At 41.4% G+C, this 15181-nt stretch overlaps 1 protein-coding gene across 1 annotated transcript in view; it reads right to left on the bottom strand.

The window, feature by feature from the left end:
* The window catches only part of LOC137542163 (uromodulin-like), a 44304-nt gene that overhangs the window by 20010 nt on the left and 9113 nt on the right, over nt 1-15181 (bottom strand). Inside the window, exon 2 of the mRNA XM_068263885.1 lies at nt 3838-4558. Coding sequence (XP_068119986.1) covers nt 3838-4558 — 721 coding nt within the window. The remainder of the gene's footprint in view (nt 1-3837; nt 4559-15181) is intronic.

A 15181-nucleotide genomic window follows, 5' to 3' on the forward strand; every position in this document is an offset into this window, starting at 1 on the left:
AGTACATAGTCATGTCACTGACTGTCCTCAGAGGAGCTCACACTCTAATCCTACCATAGTCATAGTCTAATGTCCTACCATATTATTATTATGTATTTATATAGCACTGACATCTTCTGCAGCACATTACAGAGTACATAGTCATGTCACTGACTGTCCTCGGAGGAGCTCACAATCTAATCCTACCATAGTCATAGTCTAATGTCCTACCATATTATTATTATGTATTTATATAGCACTGACATCTTCTGCAGCACATTACAGAGTACATAGTCATGTCACTGACTGTCCTCAGAGGAGCTCACACTCTAATCCTACCAAAGTCATAGTCTAATGTCCTGCCATATTATTATGTATTTATATAGCACTGACATCTTCTGCAGCACATTACACAGTACATAGTCATGTCACTGACTGGTCTCAGAAGAGCTCACCATCTAACCCCTACCATAGTCATAGTGTAATGTCCTACCATATTATTATTATGTATTTATATAGCACTGACATCTCCTGCAGCACATTACAGAGTACATAGTCATGTCACTGACTGTCCTCAGAGGAGCTCACCATCTAACCCCTACCATAGTCATAGTGTAATGTCCTACCATATTATTATTATGTATTTATATAGCACTGACATCTTCTGCAGCACATTACAGAGTACATAGTCATGTCACTGACTGTCCTCAGAGGAGCTCACAATCTAATCCTGCCATAGTCATAGTCTAATGTCCTACCATATTATTATTATGTATTTATATAGCACTGACATCTCCTGCAGCACATTACAGAGTACATAGTCATGTCACTGACTGTCCTCAGAGGAGCTCACACTCTAATCCTACCATAGTCATAGTGTAATGTCCTACCATATTATTATTATGTATTTATATAGCACTGACATCTTCTGCAGCACATTACAGAGTACATAGTCATGTCACTGACTGTCCTCAGAGGAGCTCACACTCTAATCCTACCATAGTCATAGTCTAATGTCCTACCATATTATTATTATGTATTTATATAGCACTGACATCTCCTGCAGCACATTACAGAGTACATAGTCATGTCACTGACTGTCCTCAGAGGAGCTCACACTCTAATCCTACCATAGTCATAGTGTAATGTCCTACCATATTATTATTATGTATTTATATAGCACTGACATCTTCTGCAGCACTGTACAGAGTACGTAGTCATGTCACTGACTGTCCTCAGAGGAGCTCACACTCTAATCCTACCATAGTCATAGTCTAATGTCCTACCATATTATTATTATGTATTTATATAGCACTGACATCTCCTGCAGCACATTACAGAGTACATAGTCATGTCACTGACTGTCCTCAGAGGAGCTCACACTCTAATCCTACCATAGTCATAGTGTAATGTCCTACCATATTATTATTATGTATTTATATAGCACTGACATCTTCTGCAGCACATTACAGAGTACATAGTCATGTCACTGACTGTCCTCAGAGGAGCTCACACTCTAAGCCTACCATAGTCATAGTCTAATGTCCTCCCATATTATTATTATGTATTTATATAGCACTGACATCTTCTGCAGCACATTACAGAGTACATAGTCCTGTCACTGACTGTCCTCAGGGGAGCTCACACTCTAATCCTACCACAGTCATAGTGTAATGTCCTACCATATTATTATTATGTATTCATATAGCACTGACATCTTCTGCAGCACATTACAGAGTACATAGTCATGTCACTGACTGTCCTCAGAGGAGCTCACAATCTAATCCTACCATAGTCACAGCGTAATGCCCTACCATACTATTATTATGTATTTATATAGCACTGACATCTCCTGCAGTACTTTACAGAGTACATAGTCATGTCACTGACTGTCCTCAGAGGAGCTCACACTCTAATCCTACCATAGTCATAGTCTAATGTCCTACCATATTATTATTATGTATTTATATAGCACTGACATCTTCTGCAGCACATTACAGAGTATATAATCATGTCACTGACTGTCCTCAGAGGAGCTCACAATCTAATCCTACCATAGTCATTGTCTAATGTCCTACTATATTATTATTATGTATTTATATAGCACTGACATCTCCTGCAGCACATTACAGAGTACATAGTCATGTCACTGACTGTCCTCAGAGGAGCTCACACTCTAATCCTACCATAGTCATAGTCTAATGTCCTACCATATTATTATTATGTATTTATATAGCACTGACATCTTCTGCAGCACATTACAGAGTACATAGTCATGTCACTGACTGTCCTCAGAGGAGCTCACACTCTAATCCTACTACAGTCATAGTCTAATGTCCTACCATATTAATATTATGTGTTTATATAGCACTGACATCTTCTGCAGCACTGTACAGAGTACATAGTCATGTCACTGACTGTCCTCAGAGGAGCTCACACTCTAATCCTACTACAGTCATAGTCTAATGTCCTACCATATTATTATTATGTGTTTATATAGCACTGACATCTTCTGCAGCACTGTACAGAGTACTATGTCGGATCCAGATATCTGCTAGGGAAAGCTTAGTTAGGCTCTTGTAGGCTTGTTAGCTTGCTCCTGGCTGATTGTTATTCCTTATATATCACCACACAACAGCTCTCTCCTCCCTCCTCCCCCTCCGGAAGAGGAGGATCTTGTCTTCCAGGGATTTGTAGGATGTCAAAAGCACGCTCATATACATTGGCCAGGAATCAAACCCAGGTCACCTGCTTGGAGGGCAGCTCACCACTATACCACCAACGCTACAGGCTGAAGTCAGCCTAGCTGGCCTGGGAAGGATGAAAAGCTAGGTGGCCATGCAACCATTCCTGCTAACCTAAAGCTTACTTGTGTCTTACAACACATTGGCTTAAAGGGGAACTGAAGAGAGAGGTATATGGAGGCTGTCATGTTTATTTCCTTTTAATCAATACCAGTTGCCTGGCAGCCCTGCTGGTCTATTTCTCTGCAGTAGTATCTGATTAAAACCAGAAACAAGCATGCAGCTAGTCTTGTCAGATCAGACTTATAAGTCTGAACCACTGAAACACCTGATCTGCTGCATGCTTGTTCAGGGGCTATGGCTAATAGTATTAGAGGCAGAGGATCAGCAGGGCTGCCAGGCAACTGGTATTGTCTAAAAGGAAATAAACATGACAGCCTCCATATACCTCTCTCTTAAGTTCCCCTTTAAGACTTTACCAAATCCAATGCTCCAATATGGGGAAGCTTCTCTGTTTGCTGTTTTTTTTTTTTTTTTTTTTAAGTGTGATGTCACAGTTCACTCACCTCTTCAACTACAAGAAAGACCCAGGAGAAGTTTTAGCTATCGTATGGCAGGGCCCTTATTACACTTTCTCTTACAGGGCAATGGAAACTGTTTTGCATATGCGATAAATCGAGGTGCAAAAATGAAATCATGCCTAGCAGTGGATGGTTTCCATCCATCAACCTCTGGGTTATGGGCCCAGTACACTTCCGCTGCGCCACTTTGCAGTCTGCATATGTTTGTATACAATCTTCAAGTTTAAGAAGGGTACATTAGTTGAAATAGTTACACTACAATCTATGTTACAGCAAGGCTATAATGACACTTTCTCTTAAGGGGCTATGGTCGTCAGAGGTTTGGGCCATCTCTACATGGGGCTAGAAACCAGCTACGGCATGACCCTCCAGGGAGCAGAAACAATGGTCCATGCCGATTTCTGCAGCAGGGGGAAGGAAAATCAGGACACACCTGCTGGATTAACAAGTTAGTGTGATGTGGCTAAACAGAGAATCCTGATTATCCTCTGAGCTTGTGAAATAAGCTTCTCACTCTTACAGGCAATAGTGACTCACCTGTGCAGTAGACATCATATTTGAGGGTTCCCGAGAACTTGTAGACATAATATCCACCTGGACAGGCCTTCACCAGAATATTGCCTCCTGTGTAACAGCCAGAGGCTACACTGTTGATCAACAGAGGTACAGTCTTTATTCCATCTAGAATGTTTGGGTGGCTTCCTCCTAGAGTGAACGGCTCCAGGGATCCACACTTCAGAGGTTCCACACACCCTTCCTTCAGGCTGAGTCCATTACCAATGTAGCGGAACCAACCAAAGAGGTTCCGGTCAGTGGGGAATCTTCCGGTGGAGTTGATGGTGGCCAGCCGGTTGGTTCCATTGATCTGTTGGTAGTTATAACAAGGGTCCGCACACTGAGCTGCCCCACTGATGCTCAGACAGTCCTGGTCACTGGTGCAGTTGCTGGCTCCTCCACAAGGGGCACTCTTGTTGGCAACGCACAAGTAATTTCCATTCTTGTTGACACAGGTGTCTGTTGGAGAACACTTGTTCAGTGTAGAGCTGGCACACTCATCGATGTCCACACATTGCTTCTGCTGTGCATCCCAGGAGTAGCCATCAGGACAACAGACATATCTATCACAGAACGCCATAATAGTGCAGTTCCATCCATTTCCTACCATCCCGGATTTACAGGAGCACAACACATAGCCAGATCTACTGTCACAGATGGAATCTGTTGTCGAGTTACAATCATCGCACGTTTTGGCATCTATGTAAAAGGAAAAAAAAAGTCAATATGATCTGATAAAATGATTTCACATTATTCATTACTAGTGAAATCTCATAAGACAAAAAATGAAAGTGAAGCTGTCCATACACATAGATTTCCACCCAGGCCTCAATTCTGGTTGCTATGTGAGGTAAATATATATATATATTTTTTTTTTGTAGGTAAAATACCTCATGCGGTATTTTCCTCTCTTTTTTTTAGCAATCCTGAAAGATTTTTCTGCAAAACGTGTAGTAAATGCATAAAGTGCGGTAAAACGTGCAGTATTTCAGCGGAAAGCATGCAGTACATAAATAACAGTAGTCTTTAACCACTTTACCCCCACCCGTACAAATTTCTCCGTCCTTTTTCCCATCCTTTAACCCCCAGGGACGGAGAAATCCATACTTTCCGCGCTCCCGCCGCTGTCCGCGCTCCCGCTCGTAATCACTCCGCCCGCCGCTCGCCCGGAGATCAATGAACGGGAAAATCCATTCCCGTTCGTTGATCTAAGCCCTGCAATGATCCCCTGCTCTCCAATGAGCAGCGCGATCATTGTGAAAAAAAAAAACACATTACCAGCCTCCTTGTACTTCCTCCAAGCCTCCAGAAGGACACTTGGAGGTCGCATTAAACAAAAAGTTACTGTTGCCATCTTGTGGCCAAATAGTAAAACTACACCCTAAACATTTTTTCACATACAAATGAATTACATATACACAAAAAAATTAACTCATTACCTCCCACACTCCCCATTTTTTTTTTTTTTTTGTAATTAAATTTTTTTTTTAAAATGTACAATTAAAAAAAAATACATAAATAGTTACCTTAGGGACTGTATTTTTTAAATACTTATTTTAGGAGGGTATAACACTGTTACTTTATAAGCTATGGGCTTGTAATTAGGGATGGACGCAAAACTGAAAAAAATGCACCTTTATTTCCAAATAAAATATTGGCGCCAAACATTGTGATAGGGACATAATTTAATAAGTTTTATAACCGGGACAAAAGGGCAAATACATTTCATGGGTTTTAATCACAGTAGCATGCATTATTTAAAAACTATAATGGCCGAAACCTGAAAAATAATTAATTTTTTCCCACATTTTTCCTATTAAAACACATTTAGAATAAAATAATTCTTGGCATAATGTCCCACCTAAAGAAAGCCTAATTGGTGGCGAAAAGAACAAGATATAGTTCATTTCATTGTGATAAGTAATGATAAAGTTATAGACGAATGAATGGAAGGAGCGCTGAAAGGTGAAAATTGCTCTGGTGCTCAGGGGGTAAAACCCCTCAGTGGTGAAGTGGTTAATTGTCTTCCATAAGTTAGGTTAGTCATCATTGGAAGATATATTTTTTTCTTTGAGGGGGAAGGTGTACTTGATTATGTAGCATTCTATGAAACGTATATTTATCGCCATCCCCTATGGAAACAAATCCAGCAAATATTTGGAATTTTATTTCTACCGTTTCTTTCTATTAGGGCTGGAACCCACTAAAGCAATTTTCCGAACGTTTAGGGAGCGATTTAAACTGCTAGCGATTTCCCTAAATGCTCAGCTAATGTTAATGGATGGGCCAAATTCCACTGGAGCAATTGCGATGACCAAATTGCGATTTTGCTAGCGTTTTGAAGTTACTGCACGCCATAAACAAATTAAAATTAATTGAAAGCACCAATCAGAGTTAAAAACACTAAACGCTAATCGCTACACAATCGCTGGCAAAAACCTTACACGTTTTCAAATCGCTACCAAAAACGCCGATAAAATCGCTTACAAAACGCTCATACAAATCACTAGTGATTGCGATTAGCTGTAGCGATGTGTGGTGGGTTCCAGGCCTTATACAGTCTGAATAGGAACTCCACTAAAACAGCAATAAGGACTCCACTAAAAATTGCACAATGCATACAAATTGACTTTACCTCCAGGTACAGGCAGGTCTTACACTGATCGGTAAATTATGTGTTAACACGCCCCCTAATTTCCATGAGAATAGCTATTTTCAGTAAAATTAATACAAATTACCTCACAAATTACCTCATAATTTACTGCATGAGGTAAAACATAACTAAAACATACCAGAAGAATTGCTAAATGTCATTACCTCATGAGGTAAATTACCATACAATGGCCTTAATTCTGGTAGGGTTATCAAACAAATTACCTCATGTGAGGTAATTTACCTCATGAGGTAATGACATTTAGCAATTCTGGTAGGTTTTAGTCATGTTTTACCTCATGAGGTAATTTTACAGAAAAGAGCTATTCTCATGGAAATTAGGGGGCATGTTAGCACATAATTTACCAATCAGTGTAAGACCCGCCTGTACCTGGAGGTAAAGTCAATTTGTATGCATTGTGCAGTTTTTAGTGTCGTTCCTATTCAGGCTGTGTAATAGAAAAGAATAGTAGAAAGAAAACTCCAAATATTTACTGGATTTTTTTTTTTTTAGGGATGTCTATAATTATACTTTTCATAGGTTGCTACATAATCAAATACACCTTCCTACTCATAAAAAAAAAAAAAAAATCTTCCAAACTTATGGAAGACAAATCCAAATCCTAAGTTATGGAAGACAATTAAAGACTATCCGGTTCAGCGCCGCAGTGCCGAAAATCTCATGCATCCGAGCAACGTTCACCTCCCATTCATTCGCCTATAACTTTATTGCTACTTATCACAATCAATTGATCTAGATCTTGTTTTTTCCGTCACTAATTAGGCTTTCTTTGGGTGGTACATTTTGCTAAGAATTATTTTTTTCTAAATCCATTTCAACAGGAAAATTAAGAAAGAAATGAAAAAAATTCATTATTTCTCAGTTTTTGGCCATTATAGTTTGAAATTAATATACGCTACCGTAATTAAAACCCATGTATTTTATTTGCCCATCTGTTCCGGTTATTACACCATTTAAACGATGTCCCTATCACAATTTATGTTGCCGATATTTCATTTAGAAATAAAGGTGCATTTTTTCAATTTGCGTCCATCACTATTTATAAGCTTATAATTTTAAATAATATAATAACATACTCTCTTGACATGTATATTTAAAAAGTTTAGACCCTTGGGTAACTATTTATGTTGTTTTTTTTTTTTTATTGTATTTTTTTAATTTTTTTTTTTTTTAATAAAAAATGTATGTGGGTAATTTTTGGTGTGGGAGGGAAACTGCTTATTTTACATGTAAAATAAGCAAATTCTTTAATTAAAAATGTATGTGGGTGCAGTTTACTATTTGGCCACAAGATGGCCACAGTGAGAAAAGTCCTGGATGCGAACGATCTCGCATCCAGGAACCAAAATTCAGAGGAGTTGTTTCCTGGGGGCAGAAATACCACGCTCTCTGGAGAGAAAACGTCAGTATTTCTGCGGGGAAGTTAGATCGGTGAATGGGAATTATATTCCCATTCACTGATTGGGGGGCTAGCGGCGGGCGGTGAGTGCGCGCGCGCCCGATCGCGCGCACCACACATTCAAAGCAGCAGTGCCTTTCTGGACGAGAAAGCTCCTCCAGAAAGGCCGAACTGGCTATTATTATTTATTTACTGCATGCGTACCACTGAAATACCTCATGTTTTACCTCACTTTATGCATTTACCTCATGTTTTACCTCATGCTTTACCTCATGTTCGGAAATGGAGAAAAAACTTTCAGAATTGCTATATAAAGAGGTAAATACTGCATGAGATATTTTACCTACAAAAAAATATTTACCTCACATAGCTACCAGAATTGAGGCCATTGAGGTCATTTGTTTGAAAACCCCGCCAGAATTGAGACCCCAATGCTCCAATCCATTAATATCAGAAGGAATTGATTTCCACCATCAACATGCAGCATTGAATCATTCCATGCAGTGCAGCGTTAAGGGTCATTGATCTACCACCACTGTGCCCTGCATCAGCCTACAGTTTCCATCCTGTCTGATGGATACTTTCAAATAATTTTTGCAGGGAATCAAATGAGAAAATCTATGTGTCTATAGGTTCCTTTAGTCTGTTTTGCGGAAAAAGAAAATGTTTAGGATGTTGTGGTGCATCTAATGAAGGACTCTACATCCTGCCTCCTCCTCTCCTCCTTCTCAGGCCCTGCCTCCTCCTCTCCTCCTTCTCAGGTCCCGCCTCCTCTCCTCCTTCTCAGGCCCTGCCTCCTCTCCTTCTTCTCAGGTCCCACCTCCTCTCCTCCTTCTCAGGCCCTGCCTCCTCTCCTCCTTCTCAGGTCCCGCCTCCTCTCCTCCTTCTCAGGCCCTGCCTCCTCTCCTTCTTCTCAGGTCCCGCCTCCTCTCCTCCTTCTCAGGCCCCTCCTCCTCTCCTCCTTCTCAGGCCCTGCCTCCTCTCCTCCTTCTCAGGTCCCGCCTCCTCTCCTCCTTCTCTTCTCAGGCCCTGCCTCCTCTCCTCCTTCTCAGGTCCCACCTCCTCTCCTCTTTCTCAGGTCACGCCTCCTCTCCTTCTTATCAGGTTCCACCTCCTTCTTAGGCCCTGCCTCCTCTCCTCCTTCTCAGGTCCCACCTCCTCTCCTCTTTCTCAGTACCCGCTTCCTCTCCTTCTTATCAGGTCCCACCTCCTCTCCTCCTTCTCAGGCCCTGCCTTCTCTCCTCCTTCTCATATCCCGCCTCCTCTCCTCCTTCTCAGGTCCCACCTCATCTCCTCCTTCTCAGGCCCTGCCTCCTCTCCTCCTTCTCAGGTCCCACCTCCTCTCCTCTTTCTCAGGTCCCGCCTCCTCTCCTTATCAGGTCCCACCTCCTCTCCTCCTTCTCAGGCCCTGCCTTCTCTCCTCCTTCTCAGATCCCGCCTCCTCTCCTCCTTCTCAGGTCCCACCTCCTCTCCTCTTTCTCAGGTCCCGCCTCCTCTCCTTCTTATCAGGTCCCACCTCATCTCCTCCTTCTCAGGCCCTGCCTCCTCTCCTCCTTCTCAGGTCCCACCTCCTCTCCTCTTTCTCAGGTCCCACCTCCTCTCCTTATCAGGTCCCACCTCCTCTCCTCCTTCTCAGGCCCTGCCTTCTCTCCTCCTTCTCAGATCCCGCCTCCTCTCCTTCTTCTCAGGCCCTGCCTCTTCTCCTCCTTCTCAGGTCCCACCTCCTCTCCTCCTTGTCAGACCCCGCCTCCTCTCCTTCTTCTCAGGCCCTGCCTCCTCTCCTCCTTCTCAGGTCCCACCTCCTCTCCTCCTTCTCAGGTCCTGCCTCCTCTCCTCTCCTTCTCAGGTCCCGCCTCCTCTCCTCCTTCTCAGGTCCCGCCACCTCTCCTCTTCTCAGGTCCCACCTCCTCTCCTCCTTCTCAGGTCCCGCCTCCTCTCCTTCTCCTCCTCAGCATATACTTATAGGGTTCGGCCTGTAGTTTGCCACAAAGCTAAAAATGGCAGCCCCCTCTTATTTCTTTACCGAGAACACATTCACTACATAATAATAATAATAATAATAATAATAATAATAATATTATACCCCTGAAAGAATATTATAGGTACATTCTTATTCATCCCTTCTACAACTTGTATAGATCACTTAGGTCCACTATTAAACCGATGGAACTAGAGATCAAAATTAACGGCGAAGGGGAAGCTACCAAAACGAAGGCCCCGTTCACATCTAAAATCGCAAAACGCCGGCGATTACCACTAACATTATGTGGAAGTGATTGTTCCGCGATTAACACAGAAAAATCACTGGACACTGTAGCGTTTTGGAAGCGATCGCGATTAGCGGTTCTATACATGCTAATCACGGTCGCTCGGGAATCACCAGCAAAACGCTGCATGTAACGCATTTGCGGTTAATGGCGGTGAGAACACTGCCATAGGATTAAATGGCTAGCAGTAAAAACAAACGCTAACGGTTTGTGGTGAGCGGGAATCGTGTGATTTCTGCTCAAGTGTGAATGGACCCTAACTCCTTAATTTACAGGCTCTTAACCTCACCACCTGTTATTGATTAGATTGATTGATTATTGATTATTGATTAGAAGGCCTGGGAATCGGACATTGGTACACAAATCTCCCCTGAACAGTGCTCTCTCATTTGGAGAAACACATTGAAATGCTCCAGCAATTCTTCTCTGATTGAGACTTCCACCAAAACTCTTTTTAGAACTTATCTAACCCCTTTGGGACTCAGCTGCTTCTCAAATGAACATTCAAGTCATTGTTTTAGAGGCTGTCCGGAAGATGGCTCTTTCTATCACACTTGGTGGACTTGTCCCAAAGTGGAAGATGGTTTAGGGCTTCCATTTGTTTATAAAGATCTGTGTGGGAGATTCTTCCCCCTTCCATAACTTATGGAATGTATGGTTAGACTATGTATCCAACTCGGAAAATTCATGATATTCCAGGATCATTACAGCCTGTAGAATGCATATAGCCAGTGCAGTTTCTAGATGAAACTGCTACCAGGGCGAGTGTCAAAAAATACGCCCCTTCCCTTCCAGTACAGGTGGTGATGCCATTTGCCTCTTGCTGGCACCCGGGCTCCCTCAACCAAGGCCAGATTTGTATTTTTAGCTACCCAAGGCATCACCGAACGCCCCTCCTAAGACCAAAGGTCCGTGTACATGGTTGACCAATATCGCTCTTCACGTTTAATCATTAGGTTGCCAGTTCTAGGGAGCAAGGTCTTAGAAGGCACACGGCTGAGCTAGACTTACTACTTAATGAAGAAAGGGGGGGCAGGTGGGAGGCTGGCACATAGTGTCTTGGTATGTAAATTTAACGATCTACCAACGTTGTGGGGAAACTATACACATGACAAATTCTCAACTAAATTGCTTCCTCTAGCATGTTATGGGAGGGGAGGCATATGTGAATATGCGTTACAGGAATATGCTTGGGGGGGCTGCATTTGAAATGCATGGAACGCAGCACTGTGTCACAGGAGCATTCTGGGACAGCAGTGTATCACAGCTATGCATGGAGTCTGTTGCCAGAATGGGTGGGAGCCATAGATGGTGGAGGAAAATAGGATCTGACACTGACTGAATCAGTTAGATTTGGGAAACAATTTCAAAATTGGGGCATGGCCTGGAAGAATCGATCTGCCAGGAAAACAAACTGGAAATTAAGAGTAAATGAACAGAGATGGGGATGTTACATGATAGCATGTAGCACTACAGACTACACTATACAATACATACATAGATTAGATTGTGAGCCCCTCTGAGGACAGTCAGTGACATGACTATGTACTCTGTAATGTGCTGCAGAAGATGTCAGTGCTATATAAATACATAATAATAATATGGTAGGACATTAGACTATGACTATGGTAGGATTAGATTGTGAGCTCCTCTGAGAACAGTCAGTGACATGACTATGTACTCTGTAATGTGCTACAGAATATGTCAGTGCTATATAAATACATAATAATAATATGGTAGGACATTAGACTATGACTATGGTAGGATTAGAGTGTGAGCTCCTCTGAGGACAGTCAGTGACATGACTATGTACTCTGTAATGTGCTGCAGAAGATGTCAGTGCTATATAAATACATAATAATAATATGGTAGGACATTACACTATGACTATGGTAGGATTAGATTGTGAGCCCCTCTGAGGACAGTCAGTGACATGACTATGTACTCTGTAATGTGCTGCAGGAGATGTCATTGCTATATAAATACATAATAATAATATGGTAGGACATTAGACTATGACTATGGTAGGATTAGAGTGTGAGCTCCTCTGAGGACAGTCAGTGACATGACTATGTACTCTGTAATGTGCTGCAGGAGATGTCAGTGCTATATAAATACATAATAATAATATGGTAGGACATTAGACTATGACTATGGTAGGATTAGATTGTGATCTCCTCTGAGGACAGTCAGTGACATGACTATGTACTCTGTAATGTGCTGCAGAAGATGTCAGTGCTATATAAATACATAATAATAATATGGTAGGACATTAGACTATGACTATGGTAGGATTAGAGTGTGAGCTCCTCTGAGGACAGTCAGTGACATGACTATGTACTCTGTAATGTGCTGCAGGAGATGTCAGTGCTATATAAATACATAATAATAATATGGTAGGACATTAGACTATGACTATGGTAGGATTAGATTGTGATCTCCTCTGAGGACAGTCAGTGACATGACTATGTACTCTGTAATGTGCTGCAGAAGATGTCAGTGCTATATAAATACATAATAATAATATGGTAGGACATTAGACTATGACTATGGTAGGATTAGATTGTGATCTCCTCTGAGGACAGTCAGTGACATGACTATGTACTCTGTAATGTGCTGCAGAAGATGTCAGTGCTATATAAATACATAATAATAATATGGTAGGACATTACACTATGACTATGGTAGGATTAGATTGTGAGCCCCTCTGAGGACAGTCAGTGACATGACTATGTACTCTGTAATGTGCTGCAGGAGATGTCATTGCTATATAAATACATAATAATAATATGGTAGGACATTAGACTATGACTATGGTAGGATTAGAGTGTGAGCTCCTCTGAGGACAGTCAGTGACATGACTATGTACTCTGTAATGTGCTGCAGAAGATGTCAGTGCTATATAAATACATAATAATGATCTGGTAGGACATTAGACTATGACTATGGTAGGATTAGAGTGTGAGCTCCTCTGAGGACAGTCAGTGACATGACTATGTACTCTGTAATGTGCTGCAGGAGATGAGTGCTATATAAATACATAATAATAATATGGTAGGACATTAGACTATGACTATGGTAGGATTAGAGTGTGAGCTCCTCTGAGGACAGTCAGTGACATGACTATGTACTCTGTAATGTGCTGCAGAAGATGTCAGTGCTATATAAATACATAATAATGATCTGGTAGGACATTAGACTATGACTATGGTAGGATTAGAGTGTGAGCTCCTCTGAGGACAGTCAGTGACATGACTATGTACTCTGTAATGTGCTGCAGAAGATGTCAGAGCTATATAAATACATAATAATGATCTGGTAGGACATTAGACTATGACTATGGTAGGATTAGAGTGTGAGCTCCTCTGAGGACAGTCAGTGACATGACTATGTACTCTGTAATGTGCTGCAGGAGATGTCATTGCTATATAAATACATAATAATAATATGGTAGGACATTAGACTATGACTATGGTAGGATTAGAGTGTGAGCTCCTCTGAGGACAGTCAGTGACATGACTATGTACTCTGTAATGTGCTGCAGGAGATGTCAGTGCTATATAAATACATAATAATAATATGGTAGGACATTAGACTATGACTATGGTAGGATTAGATTGTGATCTCCTCTGAGGACAGTCAGTGACATGACTATGTACTCTGTAATGTGCTGCAGAAGATGTCAGTGCTATATAAATACATAATAATAATATGGTAGGACATTAGACTATGACTATGGTAGGATTAGAGTGTGAGCTCCTCTGAGGACAGTCAGTGACATGACTATGTACTCTGTAATGTGCTGCAGAAGATGTCAGTGCTATATAAATACATAATAATAATATGGTAGGACATTAGACTATGACTATGGTAGGATTAGATTGTGATCTCCTCTGAGGACAGTCAGTGACATGACTATGTACTCTGTAATGTGCTGCAGAAGATGTCAGTGCTATATAAATACATAATAATGATCTGGTAGGACATTAGACTATGACTATGGTAGGATTAGAGTGTGAGCTCCTCTGAGGGACAGTCAGTGACATGACTATGTACTCTGTAATGTGCTGCAGAAGATGTCAGTGCTATATAAATACATAATAATGATCTGGTAGGACATTAGACTATGACTATGGTAGGATTAGATTGTGAGCTCCTCTGAGGACAGTCAGTGACATGACTATGTACTCTGTAATGTGCTGCAGAAGATGTCAGTGCTATATAAATACATAATAATGATCTGGTAGGACATTAGACTATGACTATGGTAGGATTAGATTGTGAGCTCCTCTGAGGACAGTCAGTGACATGACTATGTACTCTGTAATGTGCTGCAGAAGATGTCAGTGCTATATAAATACATAATAATAATATGGTAGGACATTAGACTATGACTATGGTAGGATTAGATTGTGATCTCCTCTGAGGACAGTCAGTGACATGACTATGTACTCTGTAATGTGCTGCAGAAGATGTCAGTGCTATATAAATACATAATAATGATCTGGTAGGACATTAGACTATGACTATGGTAGGATTAGATTGTGAGCTCCTCTGAGGACAGTCAGTGACATGGCTATGTACTCTGTAATGTGCTGCAGGAGATGTCAGTGCTATATAAATACATAATAATAATATGGTAGGATATTAGACTATGATTATGGTAGGATTAGAGTGTGAGCCCCTCTGAGGACAGTCAGTGACATGACTATGTACCCTGTAATGTGCTGCAGAAGATGTCAGTGCTATATAAATACATAATAATAATATGGCAGGACATTAGACTATGACTATGGTAGGATTAGAGTGTGAGCTCCTCTGGGGACAGTCAGTGACATGACTATGTACTCGGTAATGTGCTGCAGAAGATGTCAGTGCTATATAAATACATAATAATAATATGGTAGGACATTACACTATGACTATGGTAGGATTAGAGTGTGAGCTCCTCTGAGGACAGTCAGTGACATGGCTATGTACTC

Source organism: Hyperolius riggenbachi, chromosome 2, assembly GCF_040937935.1.
Source record: "Hyperolius riggenbachi isolate aHypRig1 chromosome 2, aHypRig1.pri, whole genome shotgun sequence".
Classification (NCBI taxonomy): domain Eukaryota; kingdom Metazoa; phylum Chordata; class Amphibia; order Anura; family Hyperoliidae; genus Hyperolius; species Hyperolius riggenbachi.